Source organism: Oncorhynchus masou, chromosome 24 (assembly GCF_036934945.1).
Source record: "Oncorhynchus masou masou isolate Uvic2021 chromosome 24, UVic_Omas_1.1, whole genome shotgun sequence".
Classification (NCBI taxonomy): Eukaryota; Metazoa; Chordata; class Actinopteri; order Salmoniformes; family Salmonidae; genus Oncorhynchus; species Oncorhynchus masou.
The window spans coordinates 108,957,893-108,980,202 of NC_088235.1; the positions used below are offsets into that span (position 1 = coordinate 108,957,893).

A 22,310-nucleotide genomic window follows, 5' to 3' on the forward strand; every position below is an offset into this window, starting at 1 on the left:
TTTACAATGGCGTTTGTTCTTCCCTGGTTGCTCTTTTCTTGTGGCAACAGGTCACACATCTTGCTGCTGTGATTCCTCTCTCCCTCTCTCTCCCTCCCTCTCTCCTAGTCTTCCCTCCCTCTCTCCCACTCTTCCATCCTTCCATTCCCCACAACCCTAACCATAACCCCAACCCTACTTAACTTCCCTAACCCTAACCCTACTTACCTTTCCTAACCCTAACCCTACTTAACTTCCCTAACCCTAACCCTACTTACCTTCCCTAAACCTAACCCTAACCCTACTTAACTTCTCTAACCCTAACCCTACTTACCTTTCCTAACCCTAACCATAACCCTACTTAACTTCCCTAACCCTACTTACCTTTCCTAACCCTAACCATAACCCTACTTAACTTCCCTAACCCTACTTACCTTTCCTAACCCTAACCATAACCCTACTTAACTTCCCTAACCCTAACCCTACTTACCTTCCCTAAACCTAACCCTAACCCTACTTAACTTCTCTAACCCTAACCCTACTTACCTTTCCTAACCCTAACCATAACCCTACTTAACTTCTCTAACCCTAACCCTACTTACCTTTCCTAACCCTAACCATAACCCTACTTAACTTCCCTAACCCTACTTACCTTTCCTAACCCTAACCATAACCCTACTTAACTTCCCTAACCCTACTTACCTTTCCTAACCCTAACCCTACTTAACTTCCCTAACCCTAACTCTACTTACCTTTCCTAACCCTAACCCTACTTAACTTCCCTAACCCTAACCCTACTTAACTTCCCTAACCCTAACCCCAACCCTACTTACCTTCCCTAACCCTACTTAACTTCCCTAACCCTAACCCTAACCCTACTTACCTTCCCTAACCCTAACCCTAGCTACCTTCCCTAACCCTAACCCTACTTACCTTCCCTAACCCTAACCCTACCTACCTACCTTCCCTAACCCTAACCCTAACCCTACCTACCTTCCCTAACCCTAACCCTACTTACCTTCCCTAACCTTAACCCTTCCTACCTTTCCTAACCCTAACCCTACTTACCTTCCCTAACCCTAACCCCTACCTACCTACCTACCTTCCCTAACCCTAACCCTACTTACCTTCCCTAACCCTAACTCTACTTACCTTTCCTAACCCTAACCCTACTTAACTTCCCTAACCCTACCTACCTACCTTCCCTAACCCTAACCCTAACCCTACCTACCTTTCCTAACCCTAACCCTACTTAACTTCCCTAACCCTAACTCTACTTACCTTTCCTAACCCTAACCCTACTTAACTTCCCTAACCCTAACCCTACTTAACTTCCCTAACCCTAACCCCAACCCTACTTACCTTCCCTAACCCTACTTAACTTCCCTAACCCTAACCCTAACCCTACTTACCTTCCCTAACCCTAACCCTAGCTACCTTCCCTAACCCTAACCCTACTTACCTTCCCTAACCCTAACCCTACCTACCTACCTTCCCTAACCCTAACCCTAACCCTACCTACCTTCCCTAACCCTAACCCTACTTACCTTCCCTAACCTTAACCCTTCCTACCTTTCCTAACCCTAACCCTACTTACCTTCCCTAACCCTAACCCCTACCTACCTACCTACCTTCCCTAACCCTAACCCTACTTACCTTCCCTAACCCTAACCCTACCTACCTTCCCTAACCATAACCCTACTTACCTTCCCTAACCTTAACCCTTCCTACCTTTCCTAACCCTAACCCTACTTACCTTCCCTAACCCTAACCCTACCTACCTTCCCTAACCATAACCCTACTTACCTTCCCTAACCTTAACCCTTCCTACCTTTCCTAACCCTACCTACCTACCTTCTCTAACCCTAACCCTACTTACCTTCCCCAACCCTAACCCTTCATACCTTTCCTAACCCTAACCCTACCTACCTACCTTCCCTAACCCTAACCCTACTTACCTTCCCTAACCCTAACCCTACTTACCTTCCCCAACCCTAACCCTTCCTACCTTTCCTAACCCTAACCCTACCTACCTACCTTCCCTAACCCTATCCCTACCTACCTTCCCTAACCCTATCCCTACCTACCTTCCCTAACCCCAAACCTACTTACCTTCCCTAACCCTATCCCTACCTACCTTCACTAACCCTATCCCTACCTACCTTCCCTAACCCTATCCCTACCTACCTTCCTTAACCCCTACCCTACTTACCTTTCCTAACCCTAACCCTATCCCTACCTACCTTCCCTAACCCTAACCCTACTTACCTTCCCCAACCCTAACCCTTCATACCTTTCCTAACCCTAACCCTACCTACCTACCTTCCCTAACCCTAACCCTACTTACCTTCCCCAACCCTAACCATTCCTACCTTTCCTAACCCTAACCCTACCTACCTACCTTCCCTAACCCTATCCCTACCTACCTTCCCTAACCCTATCCCTACCTACCTTCCCTAACCCTATCCCTACCTACCTTCCCTAACCCTATCCCTACCTACCTTCCCTAACCCTATCCCTACCTACCTACCTTCCCCAACCCTAACCCTACCTACCTACCTTCCCTAACCCTATCCCTACCTACCTTCCCTAACCCTAACCCTACCTACCTTCCCCAACCCTAACCCTACCTACCTACCTTCCCTAACCCTAACCCTAACCCTAACCCTAACCCTAACCCTAACCCTAACCCTACCTACCTACCTACCTTCCCTAACCCTAACCCTACTTACCTTTCCTAACCCTAACCCTAACCCTACCTACCTACCTTCCCTAACCCTAACCCTAACCCTACCTACCTACCTTCCCTAACCCCAACCCTACTTACCTTTCCTAACCCTAACCCTATCCCTACCTACCTTCCCTAACCCTAACCCTAACCCTACCTACTTACCTTTCCTAACCCTAACCCTAACCCTACCTACCTACCTTCCCTAACCCTAACCCTAACCCTACCTACCTACCTTCCCTAACCCCAACCCTACTTACCTTTCCTAACCCTAACCCTAACCCTACCTACCTGCCCCAACCCTAACCCTACCTACCTACCTTCCCTAACCCCAACCCTAATCTTAACTGGCTCAGATCCAAAACCCTAAAATGTCCCCCTCCTTCCCTCCCTCAATCCAGGTCCAAGTGCCAAATGGTCTCCCTCCCTCCCTCCCTCCCTCCCTCCCTCCCTCCCTCCCTCCCTCCCTCCCTCCCTCCCTCCCTCCCTCCCTCCCTCCCTCCCTCCAGGTCCAAGTGCCAAATTGTCTCTCTCTCTCCCTCCCTCTCCCAGATAATGTGGTTCCTCTTCCAGTCTGGTGGAGCACCAACAGATGTGCAGATGTCATGTGCCTGCTCCCCCTCCTCTTTGGTCCCCCTCCTCTTTGGCTGTCCTCCTCAATGGCCCCCCTCTTTTTTATAAACTAACTTCATTTCACTTGTTTTGATTTGCTGTCACTTAATACCATATTGTCTCTATGTGGGTGTATTACATGTTTTCTTACACATTGTGTTGTAGTTATTACAATTACGTGATGTAAATGATACATTTCAATGTAATACCTGCCAGTATGGTACCTCTATGGTACCTCTATGTTACCTCTATGGTACCTCTATGGTACCTCTATGGTACCTCTATGGTTCCTCTATGTTACCTCTATGTTACCTCTATGGTACCTCTATGATACCTCTATGTTACCTCTATGGTACCTCTATGTTACCTCTATGGTACCTCTATGTTACCTCTATGGTACATGTATGTTACCTCTATGTTACCTCTATGTTACCTCTATGGTACCTCTATGTTACCTCTATGGTACCTCTATGGTACCTCTATGTTACCTCTATGTTACCTCTACGGTACCTCTACGTTACCTCTACGTTACTTATATGATACTTATATGTTACCTCTATGTTACTTATATGTTACCTCTATGTTACCTCTATGTTACCTCTATGGTACCTCTATGGTACCTCTATGGTACCTCTATGTTACCTCTATGTTACCTCTATGATACCTCTATGTTACCTCTATGGTACCTCTATGTTACCTCTATGGTACCTCTATGTTACCTCTATGGTACCTCTATGGTACCTCTATGTTACCTCTATGTTACCTCTACGGTACCTCTACGTTACTTATATGATACTTATATGTTACCTCTATGTTACTTATATGTTACCTATATGTTACCTCTATGTTACCTATAAGTAACCTCTATGTTACCTCTATGTTACTTATATGTTACTTATATGTTACCTCTATGTTACTTATATGTTACTTATATGTTACCTCTATGTTACTTATATGTTACCGCTATGTTACTTATATGTTACTTATATGTTACCTCTATGTTACTTATATGTTACCTCTATGTTACCTCTATGGAACCTCTATGTTACTTATATGATACTTATATGTTACCTCTATGTTACTTATATGTTACTTATATGTTACCTCTATGTTACTTATATGTTACCTCTATGTTACCTCTATGTTACCTCTACGTTACTTATATGATACTTATATGTTACCTCTATGTTACTTATATGTTACCTATATGTTACCTCTATGTTACCTATAGGTAACCTCTATGTTACCTCTATGTTACCTCTATGTTACTTATATGTTACCTCTATGTTACCTCTATGGAACCTCTATGTTACCTCTATGTTACCTCTATGTTACCTCTATGTTACCTCTATGTTACTTATATGTTACCTCTATGTTACCTCTATGGAACCTCTATGTTTGTTTGCTTGTTTGTTTTTGTATGACAGTTCTGTTTTGTTTCACAGTATTTGGTAATTGGGTAACAGTAAGCATTCCTCCTTTATGGGGTTTTCTCATAATTATTTTGTTGTTGTTTTTAATTTAAACTTTATTTAACTAGGCATGTCAGTTATGAACAAATTATTATTTACAATGACGGCTTACACCGGCCAAACCCGGACGACTGTGCGCCGCCCTATGTGACTCCCAATCACGGCCGGTTGTGATACAGCCTGGAATCGAACCAGGGAGTCTGTAGTGACGCTTTAAGCAGTGAGATGCAGCGCCTTAGACCACTGCGGAACATAAGGCAGGAAGTGACCTAGAGCTGAGGTTCTTAAAGGCTTTTCATTAGAGGAAACAGGATGGGTCGAGTTGGTCAGAAGAAGCAAGGTGTTGATTGTTTCCATGATGTCAGAAGGAGACTAGGACACCGGAGCTCGCAGCTTATATAGTCTCAATTAAAGTCATCTTCTGCTGCTTCCTGTGGATATGTTTACATGTCACATGTTTACTGTTTACAATGTGTGTGTGTGTGTGTGTGTGCATGCTTGCGTGTGTGTATGTGGTTTTCCCTTGTCTGAGGGAAACTAGACCAGGCTTTAGACCAGGCTTTAGCTCAGGCTTTAAACCAGGCTTTAGACCAGGCTTTAGCTCAGGCTTTGGACCAGGCTTTAAACTAGGCTTTAGCTCAGGCTTTAAACCAGGCTTTAGCTCATGATTTAAACCAGGCGTTAGACCAGGCTTTAGCTCAGGCTTTGGACCAGGCTTTAAACTAGGCTTTAGCTCAGGCTTTAAACCAGGCTTTAGCTCATGATTTAAACCAGGCGTTAGACCAGGCTTTAGACCAGGCTTTAGCTCAGGCGTAAGACCAGACGTTAGACCAGGCTTTGGACCAGGCTTTAAACCAGGCTTTAGACCAGGCTCAGTGAGTTAACACTGTAATGTAATGCGAAAACAGGTTAAAATCCAGTTAGTCACATACGTGTGTGTGTACCTATGTTTGTTTGTTCATGCATGTATGAGTCCGTCTGTGTGAGTATTGTGTGTCTCCACAGGGTTAGTTGTACAAGACTGTGTGTGTGTACATTGGGATGTCAGTGTAAGTATGTGTGAGTGTCTGGTTAGAGCAGTGTGAGTGCATAGAGTTGTGCAAAAAAGGGTCAATGCAGGTAGCCCAAGAAGCCATTTGATTAGCAACTTAGAAGTGTTGTTTAGAAGTCTTAAGTATTGGGGGTAGAAGCTGATCAAGGTACTGTTGGTTCCAGACTCTCTGATGTAGCAGAGATAATACTCTGTGGCTTGGGTGGCTGGAGTCTTTGACAATTTTTGGGGACTTCTGCCTGGTATAGAGTTCATAGATATCAGGGAGCTCGGCCTCAGTGATGTACTGGGCCATACGCACTACCCTCTGTAGCACCCTGGGGTCAGATGTCAAGCAGTTACCAAACGGTGATGCAGCCAGTCAAGATGCTCTCGATAGTGTAGGTATAGAACCTTTTGAGGATCTGAAGGCCCCATGCCAATTCTTTTCAGCTTACTGTGTTGGGTGTGTTTGGACAATGATAGATCCTTAGTGATGTGGACACAGAGGAACTTGAAGCTTTCGACCTGTTCCACTACAGCCCCGTTGAAGTGAATGGGGACATGCTCGGCCCTCTGTTACCTGTAGTCCATGATCAGCTCCTTAGTCTTGTTAACATTGAGGGATAGGTTGTTGTCCTGGCACCAAACTGCTAAGTCTCTGACCTCCTCCCTTTAGGCTGTCTCATCGTCATTGGTGATCAGGCCTACCACCGTCATGTCGTCGGCAAACTTCATGATGGTGTTGGAGTCGTGCGTTGCCACGCAGTTGTGGGTGAACAGGAAGTACAGGAGAGGACTAAGCACGCACCCCTGAGGAGCCCCCGTTTTGAGGGTCAGCTTGGAGGATTTGTTGTTACATACCAATACCACCTTGTGGCGGCCTGTCAGGAAGTCCAGGATCCAGTTGCAGAGGGAGGTGCTCAGTCCCAGGGACCTTATCTTAGTGATGAACTTCGAGGGCACTATGGTGTTGAACGCTGAGCTGTAGTCAATGAACAGCATTCTCATGTAGGTGTTTCTTTTGTCCAAGTGGGAAAGGGCTGTGTGGAGTGCAATAGAGATTGCCTCATCTGTGCATCTGTTGGGGCGGTATGCGAATTGGAGTGGGTCCAGGGTGTCTGGGATGATGGTGTTGATGTGAGCCATGACCAGCCTTTAAAAAAAATGTATGGTTACAGATGTGAGTGCTACGGGGCGATAGCTATTTAGGTTACCTTTGCGTTCTTGGGTACGGGGACTATGGTGGTCTACTTGAAGTTGGTAGTACAAACCGGGTCAGGTAGAGGTTGAAAATGTAAGTAAAGACACTTGCCAGTTGGTCAGCGCGTGCTCTGAGTACCGGTCCTTGTAATCTGTATGGCACTGCGACCTTGTTAATGTTAACCTATTTAAAAAGTCTTACTCACATCGGCTACCGACAGCATGATCACACAGTCGTCCAGAACAGCTGGTGCTCTCACGCATGGTTCATTGTTGCTTGTCTCAAAATGAAAATATAAGTAATTTAGCTTGTCTGGTAGGCTCGTGTCATTGGGCAGCTCGTGGCTGGGTCTCCCTTTGTAGTCCGTGATAGTTTGTAAGCCTTGCCACGTCCGAGGAACGTCAGAGCCGATGTAGTAGGATTTGATATTAGTCCAGTATTGACGCTTTGTATGTTTGATGGTTTGTCGGAGGGCGTATCGGCCTTAGTGCGATGTTGCCTGTAATCCATGGCTTCTGGTTGGGATATGTACGCACGGTCACTGTGGGGACTACATTGTCAATGTACTTATTAATGAAGCCAGTGACGGATGTGATAAACTCCTCAATGCCATCGGATGAATCCCAGAACATATTCCAGTCTGTGCTAGCAAAACAGTACTGTAGCTTAGCATCCGCTTCATTGGACAACTTCTGAATTGAGCGTGTCACTGGTACTTCCTGTTTGAGGTTTTTCTTGTAAGCAGGAATCAGGGGGATAGAGTTATGATCAGATTTACCAAATGGAGGGTGATCTTTGAATGCACCACTGTGTGTGGAGTAAAGGTGAACTAGATGTATTTTCCCTCTAGTTGTACAGAGATAAAATGGATTTCAGTTTTCCCGCATTAAAATCACCGGCCAATAGGAGCGTCGCCTCTGGAAGAGCATTTTCTTGTTGGCGTATGGCGTATGGCACTATATAGCTGGTTGAGGGTGGTGGCGGTAAATATGGAAATACGAAAAATACATATAAAATTCTCACTTGGTAAATATTATGGTCTACAGTTTATCAGAAAGTATTTCAACTCAGATCAGCTAAAGAGAGCTGAAGAAAGCAGTCAACTGGTTCAGTGTGAGGCTAAAGGTTAGTGTCTCACTACAGTACATTTTGCTTTGTCACAGTGATACTGTAGCTAGAGTGAGAGTGAGCTTTTGTGCTAATGAGCGCAAACATATTTCAACCAGATCCCTCATTGCTTTCCTAATTAGCAGACAATAAAAATAACCTTACAATGCTACCCTCACCAAGATATGTTTGTAAACACATCAGTGTAGTTACTCCAAAACTAAAATTGCACACTCTAAAAGTTTCCCACCTCAGTAACCTCATAATAAACCTCAAATTAAATACACAAGTAGAATGTAAACCATTTAACATAATTCATGATTAAGTCTACACCAACATCTAATCGTAAACACATGCACGCACACACACACACACACACTGCTTTTCTGTCATGTGTGTCGTGCATGACTTACTCACTGCATATCACTCTATTAAAGGTGTATGTTCCATCCAGACACTGTTCAGATGTGTTGCAGCAGCTTACAGTCCAGGCAGGTTGGCCACATCATGTGAAGCAGTGTAACTTTAAACCGTCCCCTCACCCATACCCGGGCGCAAACCAGGGACCCTCTGCACACATCAACAGTCACCCTCGAAGCATCATTACCCATCGCTCCACAAAAGCCGCGGCCCTTGCAGAGCAAGGGGAACTACTACTTCAAGGTCTCAGAGCAAGTGACGTCACCGATTGAAACGCTATTTAGCGCGCACTGCTAACTAAGCTAGCCGTTTCACATCCGTTACAGCAGCAGCTTCCAGTCCAGGCAGGTTGGCCACATCATGTGTAGCAGAAGATTCAGCCCAGGCAGGTTGGCCACATCATGTGAAGCAGCAGCTTCCAGTCCAGGCAGGTTGGCCACATCATGTGTAGCAGCAGATTCAGCCCAGGCAGGTTGGCTGCAATCATGGGTATTTTACCCTATCATTTTCCTTTACACTTGGCTGGCAAATAAATCAACAAGTTCTCCTCTGAGCTGTATATCTGTTAGGCTGGCAAGGTGGAGTGGAGAGAAGCCATTCAGTCACAAGTATTCCGCTGCTGTGTCTGAATATTGGTTCTAGCCAGACACCAGGATCCAGACCAGACATGCCAGTCCAAAGGGTTGGTCATTAGTTCTGTGACCATCGAGAGAACCCTTTTGTGTCCTCTGATAGAACTGTACACATATCCAAATGGGATGCTTGAATTCCAGAACTCTCTTAATATATCCTTCTCCCCATCTCTCTCTCTCTCTCTCTCTCTCTCTCTCTCTCTCTCTCTCTCTCTCTCTCTCTCGCTCTGTGTTTGCAGTGTGTGTGTTCTGAAACAGAGGTTTAGTTTTGTGGTAGACTGACTGACAGAGAGAGGTAGATACACACCACTGCACCTCCCAGAGAGACATAATGTATGATGATGTATCTCATACTCCTCTACTGCCACCTAGTGTTGTATCTCATACTCCTCTACTGCCACCTAGTGTTGTATCTAATACTCCTCTACTGCCACCTAGTGTTGTATCTCATACTCCTCTACGGCCACCAACTGTTGTATATAATACTCCTTTATTACTACGAACTGTAGTATTTAATACTCCTCTACTGCCACCTAGTGTTGTATCTAATACTCTACTACCACCTAGTGTTGTACCTAATACTCCTCTACTGCCACCTAGTGTTGTACCTAATACTCCTCTACTACCACCTAGTGTTGTATCTAATACTCTACTGCCACCTAGTGTTGTACCTAATACTCCTCTACTGCCACCTAGTGTTGTACCTAATACTCCTCTACTACCACCTAGTGTTGTATCTAATACTCCTCTACTACCACCTAGTGTTGTATCTAATACTCTACTGCCACCTAGTGTTCTATCTAATACTCCTCTACTGCCACTTAGTGTTGTATCTAATACTCTTCTACTGCCACCTAGTGTTGTATCTAATACTCCTCTACTGCCACCTTGTGTTGTATCTAATACTCTTCTACTGCCACCTAGTGTTGTATCTAATACTCTACTGCCACCTAGTGTTGTATCTAATACTCCTCTACTGCCACTTAGTGTTGTATCTAATACTCTTCTACTGCCACCTAGTGTTGTATCTAATACTCCTCTACTACCACCTAGTGTTGTATCTAATACTCTTCTACTGCCACCTAGTGTTGTATCTAATACTCTACTGCCACCTAGTGTTGTATCTAATACTCCTCTACTGCCACTTAGTGTTGTATCTAATACTCTTCTACTGCCACCTAGTGTTGTATCTAATACTCTACTGCCACCTAGTGTTGTATATAATACTCTACTGCCACCTAGTGTTGTATCTAATACTCTACTATCACCTAGTGTTGTATCTAATACTCTTCTACTGCCACCTAGTGTTATATCTAATACTCCTCTACTGCCACCTAATGTTGTATCGAATATTCTACTGCCACCTAGTGTTGTATCTAATATTCTACTGCCACCTAGTGTTGTATCTAAGATTCTACTGCCACCTAGTGTTGTATCTAATACTCTACTGCCACCTAGTGTTGTATCTAATACTCCTCTACTGCCACCTAGTGTTGTATCTAATACTCTACTACCACCTAGTGTTGTATCTAATACTCTACTGCCACCTAGTGTTGTATCTAATATTCTACTGCCACCTCGTGTTGTATCTAATACTCTACTGCCACCTAGTGTTGTATCTAATACTCTTCTACTGCCACCTAGTTTTGTATCTAATACTCCTCTTCTGCCACCTAGTATTGTATCAAATACTCCTCTACTGCCACCTAGTGTTGTATCTAATATTCTACTGCCACCTCGTGTTGTATCTAATACTCTACTGCCACCTAGTGTTGTATCTAATACTCTTCTACTGCCACCTAGTGTTGTATCTAATACTCTACTGCCACCTAGTGTTGTATCTAATACTCTTCTACTGCCACCTAGTGTTGTAACTAATACTCTACTACCACCTAGTGTTGTATCTAATACTCTACTGCCACCTAGTGTTGTATCTAATACTCTACTGCCACCTAGTGTTGTGTTTAACACTCTACTGCCACCTAGTATTGTATATAATACTCCTCTACTGCCACCTGTGTTGTATCTAATACTCCTCTACTGCCACCTTGTGTTGTATATAATACTCCTCTACTGCCACCTAGTGTTGTATCTAATACTCCTCTACTGCCACCTGTGTTGTATCAAATATTGTAATGCTTCCTAGTGCTGAGGAAAATGGCGGCTGTTTAACAGGCTCCTGACCAATTGTGCTTCTGCATTATTGGGAATTGCCCACTTCTAAGCATTTCACTGTTATTCTACATCTGTTGTGACAAATAACATTTGATTTGATTAGATTCGATTTGCTGCTGTTCCGTTTGCCATTGCAGCCACCTTGGTATAGCGGTCTTCTGTAGACTGTTTCATTATAGACCAGCTCATCACCCTAGTACAAAATAAATTTAAAAAAAATAATGAAAATGGCGAGATTAGAGTATAAATAACTTTTTTTGCCTAAAGCCTGACTCAATTCTTATTTATCCCTCCCTAGAGAGGCTGCACTGGTGCAATATGTCCTTGTGGGAAGAAGAGAGACCGCACTGATGCAATATGTCCTTGTGAGAAGAGAGGCCTCAGTGGTAGCTTTTGTGGGAGAAAGGGAACATTCTAATTATCGACCTACGTGGAAGTATCTGTGGTGTTTGGTGATGTTTTGCCATCTTGGTAGGTGTCCATCTGCCATAAGAAGTAGTGCCTGAGGGGAATGTAGGTACACCTTTGTGTTCACCGGGGTTTGTGTAGACTTTGTAACAACAAAAGGAGAACCTAGATTGCATGCTGCATCCCTTCCCCTGAATGTATATACTGGAGTTTTGGTAGGGGAGAGTGGGGTAAGTCAAAATGTTTGCCTTGGGGTAAGTTGAGCCAATGGCCATCATACCCATTAGAAATTATCATTACATTTTGTCAATTTTATGTGTAGTATGCATAGTGTTTTTGCAATGTGTCATGCACATGAACTCAAAATATTATAACAATATTTTATTGTTACAGAGCAGACACGCACCGTGGATACAAATGTTTAACAAGCAGGGGTCTCGCCCCCTTGAGGTTCTTGAGAGAGCAACCAAGGAAGTGAGAGAAGGGAAGAAGTCCATTTGAGAAGCAGCGCAAGGGATGAAAACATAAACATTAGGACACTGAAGAGGTGGTACATTGACAAAAAAAAGAAAACAGACATGTCCCTGTATGGTAGCAGATTCACACCAGGTCTTATAGTACCTTCAGAAAGTATTCACATATTTTGTTGTGTTACAGACAGAATTTTAAATGGATTAAATTGATATTTTTGTGTTACTGGCCTTGGCACAGTACCACATACTGTCAAAGTGGAATTTTTTACAAATCTTGAGTCAATAAGTATTCAACCCCTTTGTTATGCTAAATGACTTAAATGTAAATGTAAATGTTATGGCAAGTCCAAATAAGTTCCGGAGTAAACAAGTCACAATGATGTAAGTTCCACTCTGTGTGCAATAATAGTGCTTAACATGATTTTTGAATGACTAGGGAGGTTTTTCAATGCCTCACAAAGAAGGGCACCTATTGGTAGACGGGTAAAAAACATTTCAAATATATGACAATATATTCCAAAACATGCATCCTGTTTGCAAAGTAAAACTGCTAAAAATGTGGCAAAGAAATGCACTTTATGTCCCGAATACAAATTTTTATGTTTGGGACAAATTCAACACAACACATCACTGAGTACCACTCTTCATCTTTTCAAGCATGGTGGTGGCTGCATCATGTTATGGGTATGCTTGTTATCGACAAGGACTAGAACGTTTTTTTTAGGATAAAAAGAAATGTAAGCACAGGCTGTCACGGGAGGCGGACCAAAACGCAACGTGGTTGAAGTTCATGTTTTTTAATAAGAAAACTAAACATGAACAAAATAAAATAAAAAACAATAAACGTGGAAAAACCGAAACAGCCCTATCTGGTGCAACAAACACAAAGACAGGAAACAACCACTCACAAAACCCAACACAAAACAGGCTACCTAAATATGGTTCCCAATCAGAGACAAATGACTAACACCTGCCTCTGATTGAGAACCATATCAGGCCCAAACACAGAAACAGACAAACTAGACATCCAACATAGAATGCCCACTCAGATCACACCCTGACCAAACAAAGCATAGAAACATACAAAGCAAACTATGGTCAGGGTGTGACACAGGCAAAATCCTAGAGAAAAACCTGGTTCAGTCTGCTTTCCAACAGACCCTTGGGGGACAAATTCACCTTTCAGCAAGATAATAACCTAAAACACAAGGCCAAATATACACTGGAGTTGCTTACCAAGACGACATTGAATGTTCCTGAGTCAGCCCAGTTACAGATTTGACTTAAATAGGCTTGAAAATCTATGGCAAGACTTGAAATTTCACTTTTTTTTTAATTTGCTAAACTTTCTATAAACATGTTTTCACTTTGTCATTATGGGGTATTGTGTGTAGATGGGTGAGAGAAAAAACAGATACATTTAATCCATGTTGAATTCAACCTGTAATACAACAAAATGTGGAATAAGTCAAGGGGGGTATGAATACTTTCTGAAGGCACTGTATCTGATGACATGGAGTCTGAGCTTCATAAACATATCAAGAATCTCACGGAGCAGTGTCATGGGCTAAGGAGCCTCAAATACAGAGAACTTATCTATGAATTGGCACATCAAAACAACAACCCTGTCCCAGACATCTGGTGAAGAAATGGATGTATCATGTGACGTATCATGTGACGTATCATGTGACGTATCATGTGACGTATCATGTGACATTGAACAGAGAGATCTATATCTGAATGTTAGCATACAATACAAAATATACCACACCCACATTCCTTGATTTAATAGCATCACCCACTGTCTCAACCTACTTAGCCCAAGACAGCTCAACTTACCCCATCCTCATGCCCAATTTACCCCATACCTGAGACCACCTTTTTTTGGATGAGCTATGTTTTCAAAACTGTTGTGTTTACATTCATTCAGATTATTTCCAGGGATACACAACATCCAGAAATATATGTAGATATCTTTGTTAGAAATAAACCTATATTTCCATTGACGTAGTGATACTGTATGTAAAAAACATGTCTCAACTTACCCCACTCTCCCTTCCTGTGTGGGGGTGGAGGACATGGATTTGATCCAGTACAGATACAGCAGCAGTAGAAGGCCTAACTAACCGTCACGCTGTGTAGGCCTTCCTCTCGGAATCTGATTAGCACCGTCTGACACAGGGAGGGAAACATGCCGCAGCACCACCCATGCTGCACCACTTCACGTCCTGTCTGTCTTCAGGGCTGTTGTACAGATCAGTTAGCACTTATTCTGCTGAAGGTTCCCTTTGATGTTACTCTGGCTATTTGGGTGAGAAAAAGAAGGAAAAAAACAGGTCTGTTAATGGTGAGTGATACAGAAATGGACACATAGTTTTCTGGGATACATCATCCTCATGTTTATTTTTTGTTTTGTTTTTAAACAAAGTGATAGGTGTATTTAGCAAAGAATAATGATACCTGTAGGATAGTGAACCATGCAGTCTTATCAGAGGCCATGTCAAACATCAGGGATCAGGTAGGATTCAGGTACAAAATGGTGGCACTTATTTACAGGTGCCGAAGGTGAATAAAGCTGGATACAAAATATAAAAGTTACATATGTGTCATTTAGCAGACGCTTTTATCCAAAGCGACTCGCAGTCATGCGTACATTTTACATACAGGGGATTGCAGGAATCAAACCCGCAAGAGCCGTGCTCAACCCACTGAGCGACAGTGGATGTTTATAAACAACACTGACATTTCTAAATAATAAAACAGATAACTAAATGGCCAATTAGGTGAAGCTCTTGGCTTCTAAAGCAGAGCGCCTTGAAACGTAGACACTGGGAGTAGAGCCGTTTAATATAACAAATAACATGGACCCATACAACACAGGAGTAGCTTCTGGACATGAACAACAGAAACTATAGTGCCTGGGGAAGGAACCTAAGGGAGTGCCAGATAAAGGGGAGGTAATGAGTGAGGTAATTTTTGGAGTCCAGGTGAGCCTCATGATGATTCCCAGGACCGGTGGATAGCAAACCTGTGACGTTCGAACGCCCGAGAGGGGAGGAGTGGGAGTAGACATGACACACCTATGCTGTAACACACCTATGCTGTAACACACCTATGCTGTAACACACCTATGCTGTGACACACCTATGCTGTGACACACCTATGCTGTAACACACCTATGCTGTAACACACCTATGCTGTGACACACCTATGCTGTGACACACCTATGCTGTAACACACCTATGCTGTAACACACCTATGCTGTAACACACCTATGCTGTGACACACCTATGCTGTAACTTTGACAATGTTAATCATTCCTCACACAGTTGAGTTTAAGAGAGCCGTGGGGCAACATGTCACTCCAGCCTAGTCTCTCCTGAAAATGAGCACTAAAGCTACCCGAACGGGTTAAAAACTCAACCCCTCATACTGGGATCATCTAAAAAGCACCTTTAAAAAAGTATTTCATCAAAACATTAAAACATTATCAGAGAAAAAGTCTGGATTTGTCTCTATCCCGGACGATTTTCCAGAAAGGGAACACATTCTGGCCATTCTGATTGGTCGCGGAAACCGACGGGTGTATGTAGTGATCGTAGAGCAGCGGAATTCAACTCAGGGTGAGTTGTCATGCAAGAGTAGGCCCCCAGGCCAGGAGTACAACAAACTCAACTCGATGTTAGTTCGTCTCGACCTGTGATATTTTATTTAAGAAATGCAATGCATTTTAAGGCTTTTAGCGACATGATTATGATTACACACGCTGCCAAATGACTCACACAAACTTATAGAAACTAACAAACATGAGGAAGACAAAGGAAGAGTTCATCTATGGACATGAGAAAGGTGTGTGTGTGTGTGTGTCTGTGTGTGTGTGTGTGTGTGTGTGTGTGTGTGCGTGCGTGCGTGCGTGTGTGTGTGTGTGTGTGAGCGTGTGTGCATGTGTGTATGTGTGTGAGTGTGTTTTGAGTGTTTGAAGAAGATCGAGAGTATTGATTGATAGTTCAGGTCCTTTGTGACTGGAGCCTCTAGACTGAAAACAGGAAAGAGTAGGGTCTCCTCACGGCTAAGGGCTGTTCTTAAGCACGACGCAACGTGGAGTGCCTGGATACAGCCCTTAGCCGTGGTATATTGGCCATATACCACAAACCCCCGAGGTGCCTTATTGCTATTAGAAACTGGTTACCAATGTAATTAGAACAGTAAAAAGTAATGTTTTGTCATACCTGTGGTATATCGTCTCATATACCACGGCTTTCAGCCAATCAGCATTCAGGGCTCGAACTTCTCAGTTTATAATATTGATTACGTAGCACAGGAGGTTGGTGGCACCTTAATTGGTGAGGACGGGCTCGTGGTAATGGCTGGAGCGGAAAAAGCGGAGTGGTATCAAATACATCAATCACATGGTTTCCGTGGTTTCTATGTGTCACGTGGTTTCTATGGTTTCCATGTGTTTGATACCATTCCATTGACTCCATTCCAGCCATTATTATGAGCCGTCCTCCCCTCAGCAGCCTCCACTGTCATGTAGTTATGAGTTGTATATTACGTCATGGCCTGGATGCCTGCCAAGGTGTTTAATGAACTCTAATGACTGAGCTCTGACCAGCTAAACTCATGCTAATTGTCTGGTAAAAAAAAAAACAGTTTCTCATAACCGTCTTGCCTCTGTCAGGTTGTGGGGCGGCAGGTATCCTAGTGGTTAGAGCGTTGGACTAGTAACCGAGAGGTTGCAAGATCAAATCCCCCGAGCTGACAAGGTAAAAAAAATATGTGTACTGCCCCTGAACAGGCAGTTAACCCACTGTTCCGAGGCCATCATTGAAAATAAGAATTTGTTCTTAACTGACTTGCCTAGTAAAATAAATGTAAAATAAAAAAAGGTTGTTGGTGACACTGGTGTTTGTCTCCCTCTTCTGGTAGTCAGCGGTATGTTCCAGACATGAATCCTCAACCAGTTCATCAGGGTCACAAGTTGCATGTCAATATCAGTGATCTGACTGTTTCTCCACACTGTTTCACTGTTTCTCCACACTGTTTCTGTAATGTGTTTATTCCAGTAGATGCCAGCACAGTATTACTGTTAGATAGTAAACGTGTGTGTGTGTGTGTGTGTGTGTGTGTGTGTGTGTGTGTGTGTGTGTGTGTGTGTGTGTGTGTGTGTGTGTGTGTGTGTGTGTGTGTGTGTGTGTGTGTGTGTGTCTAACTCAGTTGTCAGTCATGATATAATCTTGGTCAGTGTTGTCTGCTTGGGGAGACTGTAACATGGTCAGTGTTGTCTGCTTGGGGAGACTGTAACATGGTCAGTGTTGTCTGCTTGGGGAGACTGTAACATGGTCAGTGTTGTCTGCTTGGGGAGACTGTAACATGGTCAGTGTTGTCTGCTTGGGGAGACTGTAACATGGTCAGTGTTGTCTGTTTGGGGAGACTGTAACGCGGTCAGTGTTGTCTGTTTGGGGAGACTGTAACGCGGTCAGTGTTGTCTGTTTGGGGAGACTGTAACGCGGTCAGTGTTGTCTGCTTGGGGAGACTGTAACGCGGTCAGTGTTGTCTGCTTGGGGAGACTGTAACGCGGTCAGTGTTGTCTGCTTGGGGAGACTGTAACGCGGTCAGTGTTGTCTGCTTGGGGAGACTGTAACGCGGTCAGTGTTGTCTGCTTGGGGAGACTGTAACGCGGTTAGTGTTGTCTGCTTGGGGAGACTGTAACGTGGTTAGTGTTGTCTGCTTGGGGAGACTGTAACATAGTCAGTGTTGTCTGCTTGGGGAGACAAATAAGATTTGATTCGATTTTAGATTTTATGATTTGTTTGAGTTGTGTTACAGTTAGACCACAATAATTCACCCAATGATTCAGTCCCAAATGGCACCCTATTCCCTATATAGTGCACTACTTTAGACCAGGGCCCTATATAGTGCACTAGTTTAGACCAGAGCCTATTTATTTGATTTAACCTTTATGTAACCAGGGTGTCGTGCTGAGACCATGGTCTCTTTTGCAGATCAGCCCTGCATGAACACATCAATAGGGCTCCCGAGTGCCGCAGCAATAGAAGGCACTTCATCTCAGTGCTAGTAGGCATCACTGCAGACCCTATTTCGATTCCAAGCTGCATCATCTATCACCCAAAAACATCTCACTGCGTCCAATGGTTCAATACAGAGGCAGCTGCATTCATATAGGCAATATCGACATAGCCCATAACCATAATGGATGTTACTGAATTATTTGTTTTCTGATATTTAACTATACATTCATATAGGCAATATCGACATAGCCCATAACCATAATGGATGTTACTGTTTTCTGATATTTAACGAAATACAGGACCTGTTACTATAGAAGAAGACTATTTTAATTTCTTAATTTCTTAATGAACTCATCAACATACTTTTTTGAAAGGGCACCATCCAAAGTATGTATGAATAAATCATCAGATACATTTTACTTGGTTTTAAGCATTAAGTACCCATTTCAATTCAATAAAGGACATTTGTGCAGTGCAATAAAGACTGATTGTAGCTCTGACAGTCTGGTCAGCTGTGGGGGCAATAGCACCTGCTGTCTCGACCTCTGAATGCTCGACTATGAAGAGCCGACCGACATTTACTCCTGAGATGCTGACCTTTTATTTCACCTTTATTTAACCAGGTAGGCCAGTTGAGAATAAGTTCTCATTTACAGCTGCAACCTGGCCAAGATAAAGGAAAGCAGTGTGACAAAAACAACAACACAGAGTTACACATAAACAAACGTACAGTCAATAACGCAATAGATAAAATCTATGTACAGTGTGAGCAAATGTAGAAGAGTAGGGAGGTAAGACAATAAATAGGCCATGGAGGCGAAAATAATTTCAATTTAGCATTAACACGGGAGAGATAGATGTGCAGATGATGATGTGCAAGTAGAGATACTGGGGTGCAAAAGAGCAAGAGGATAAATAACAATATTCGGGTGAGGTAGTTGGGTGTGCTATTTACAGATTTGCTGTGTATACGTACAGTGATCGGTAAGCTGCTCTGACAGCTGATGCTTAAAGTTAGAGAGGGAGGTATAAGTCTCCAGCATCAGTGATTTTTACAATTTGTTCCAGTCATTGACAGCACAGAACTGGAAGGAAAGGCGGCCAAAGGAGGAGTTGGCTTTGGGGATGACCAGTGAAATATACCTGCTGTAGCACGTGCTATGGGTGGGTGTTGCTAAGGTGACCAGTGAGCTGAGATAAGGCGTGCTTGAACCAGCAAAGACTTACAGATGACCTGGAGCTAGTGGGTTTGGCGACGGATATGTAGCGAGGGCCAGCCAACGAGAGAGTACAGGTCGCAGTGATGAGTAGTATATGGGACTTTGGTGACAAAACGGATGGCACGGTGATAGACTACATCCAGTTTGCAGAGTAGATTGTTGGAGGCTATTTTGTAAATGACATAGTCAAGGATCGGTAGGATAGTCAGTTTTAGGAGGGTATGTTTGGCAGCATGAGTGAAGGATGCTTTGTTTGCGAAATAGGAAGCCGATTCTAGTTTTAATTTTGGATTGGAGATGCTTGATGGGAGTCTGGAAGGAGAGTTTACAGTCTAACCAGACACCTAGGTATTTGTAGTTGTCCACAAATTCAAAGTCGGAACCGTCCAGAGTAGTGATGCTAGTCGGGCGGGCGGGTGCGGGCAGCAATCAGTCGAAGAGCATGCATTTAGTTTTACTAGCATTTTAAAGCAGTTGGAGGCCACGGAATGAGTGTTGTATGGCATTGGAGCTTGTTTGGAGGTTTGTTAACACAGTGTCCAAAGAAGGGCCAGATGTATACAGAATAGTTGCAACTTCTAAAACCACTGTGATCATTATTTGACCCTGCTGGTCATCTTTGAACATTTGAACATCTTGTAGAACGATCTGTCTTGAATGGTCATGTACTCTTATAATCTCCACCCGGCACAGCCAGAAGAGGATTGGCCATCCCTCAGAGCCTGGTTCCTCTCTACCCAGTACAGCCAGAAGAGGATTGGCCACCCCTCAGAGCCTGGTTCCTCTCTACCCAGCACAGCCAGAAGAGGATTGGCCACCCCTCAGAGCCTGGTTCCTCTCTGTCCAGCACAGCCAGAAGAGGATTGGCCACCGCTCAGAGCCTGGTTCCTCTCTGTCCAGCACAGCCAGAAGAGGATTGGCCACCCCTCAGAGCCTGGTTCCTCTCTACCCAGCACAGCCAGAAGAGGATTGGCCACCCCTCAGAGCCTGGTTCCTCTCTGTCCAGCACAGCCAGAAGAGGATTGGCCACCCCTCAGAGCCTGGTTCCTCTCTACCCAGCACAGCCAGAAGAGGATTGGCCACCCCTCAGAGCCTGGTTCCTCTCTACCCAGCACAGCCAGAAGAGGATTGGCCACCCCTCAGAGCCTGGTTCCTCTCTGTCCAGCACAGCCAGAAGAGGATTGGCCACCCCTCAGAGCCTGGTTCCTCTCTGTCCAGCACAGCCAGAAGAGGATTGGCCACCCCTCAGAGCCTGGTTCCTCTCTACCCAGCACAGCCAGAAGAGGATTGACCACCCCTCAGAGCCTGGTTCCTCTCTACCCAGCACAGCCAGAAGAGGATTGGCCACCCCTCAGAGCCTGGTTCCTCTCTACCCAGCACAGCCAGAAGAGGATTGGCCACCGCTCAGAGCCTGGTTCCTCTCTGTCCAGCACAGCCAGAAGAGGATTGGCCACCCCTCAGAGCCTGGTTCCTCTCTACCCAGCACAGCCAGAAGAGGATTGGCCACCGCTCAGAGCCTGGTTCCTCTCTGTCCAGCACAGCCAGAAGAGGATTGGTAGATTTTAAAAAGTATTTACCAAGGCTTCTATTTGCTAGGCAAGAAAGTTTAGAAAAAGAGGGCGATAATTATTTAAGGTCACAAAGGTCACCAACTTTGTGAAGGAGGAGTATATGGGCCAACTTCCAGACCCTGGGGATGGTACCAGACATAATTGTAAAGTAAAAAAATATGTGCTAAAGATTCTGCAATCAAAGGAGCAGAAAGCAAGAAAGAATCGAGCAAATCAACCCCAGTCTCAATCTTGTACAAAGACCTCTAGCACATCACAAGTAGAATTTTATCAGGTTTCAGGGTAAGACCCAAATGCAAACTGTGTTGAAGTAACAATGTTTATTACAGCAACAGGTGCAGGCAAACGGGCAGGGTCAGGTCAGGAAGAGGTTGGTAATACAGAGTAGGGGTACAGGCAGAGTGGTCAGGCAGGCGGGCTCAGAGTCAGGACATGCAAGGGTCAAAACCAGGAGGGCAAGAAAAAAGATAGACTAGGGAAAAGCTGGAGCTCAGACAAACCGCTGGTTGACTTGTCCAACAAGACAAACTGGCAACAGACAAACAGAGAACGCAGGTATAAGTACCCAGGGGATAATGGTGTAACGGCTTCCTTCCGCTGAAGGAGAGGAGGACCAAAATGCAGCGCGGTTAGAGTTCAACATGTTTAAACAAGACCATACACGAGAACACTACAAAATACAAAACAACAAATGTGAAAACCGAAACAGTCCTATCTGGTGCAATGACACAAAGACAGAAGACAATCACCCACAAAATACCCACAGAATATGGCTGCCTAAATATGGTTACCAATCAGAAACAACAATAGACAGCTGCCTCTAATTGAGAACCAATCTAGGCAACCATAGACCTACAAACTACCTAGAAAGGAAATAGTCCCATAAACATACAAAAAACCCTAGACCAGACAAAACACATAAATCCCCCATGTCACACCCTGACCTAACCAAAATAATAAAGAAAACAAAGATAACTAAGGCCAGGGCGTGACAGTACCCAACCCCCCCCAAAGGTGCGGACTCCCGGCCGCACACCTAAATCCATAGGGGAGGGTCTGGGTGGGCGTCTGTCCACGGTGGCGGCTCTGGCGCGGGACGTGGACCCCACTCCACCATAGTCTTTGTCTGCTTTAGTCTCTTCCTAGGAACAGCGACCCTCGCTTCCGACCTAGGATTGGCAACCCTACTAAAGGGCCCCCTCCACTAAACAAACTCCTCCGGACTGAGGGGCAGCAACAGACTGAGG

General features: G+C 44.3%; 1 protein-coding gene across 1 annotated transcript in view; it reads right to left on the reverse strand.

Moving 5' to 3' along the window:
• The window catches only part of LOC135511512 (uncharacterized protein DDB_G0271670-like), a 16,778-nt gene extending 9,952 nt beyond the window's left edge, over positions 1 to 6,826 (reverse strand). The window contains exon 1 of the mRNA XM_064933002.1: positions 6,633 to 6,826. Coding sequence (XP_064789074.1) covers positions 6,633 to 6,826 — 194 coding nt within the window. The remainder of the gene's footprint in view (positions 1 to 6,632) is intronic.
• Positions 6,827 to 22,310: the final 15,484 nt, after the last annotated feature.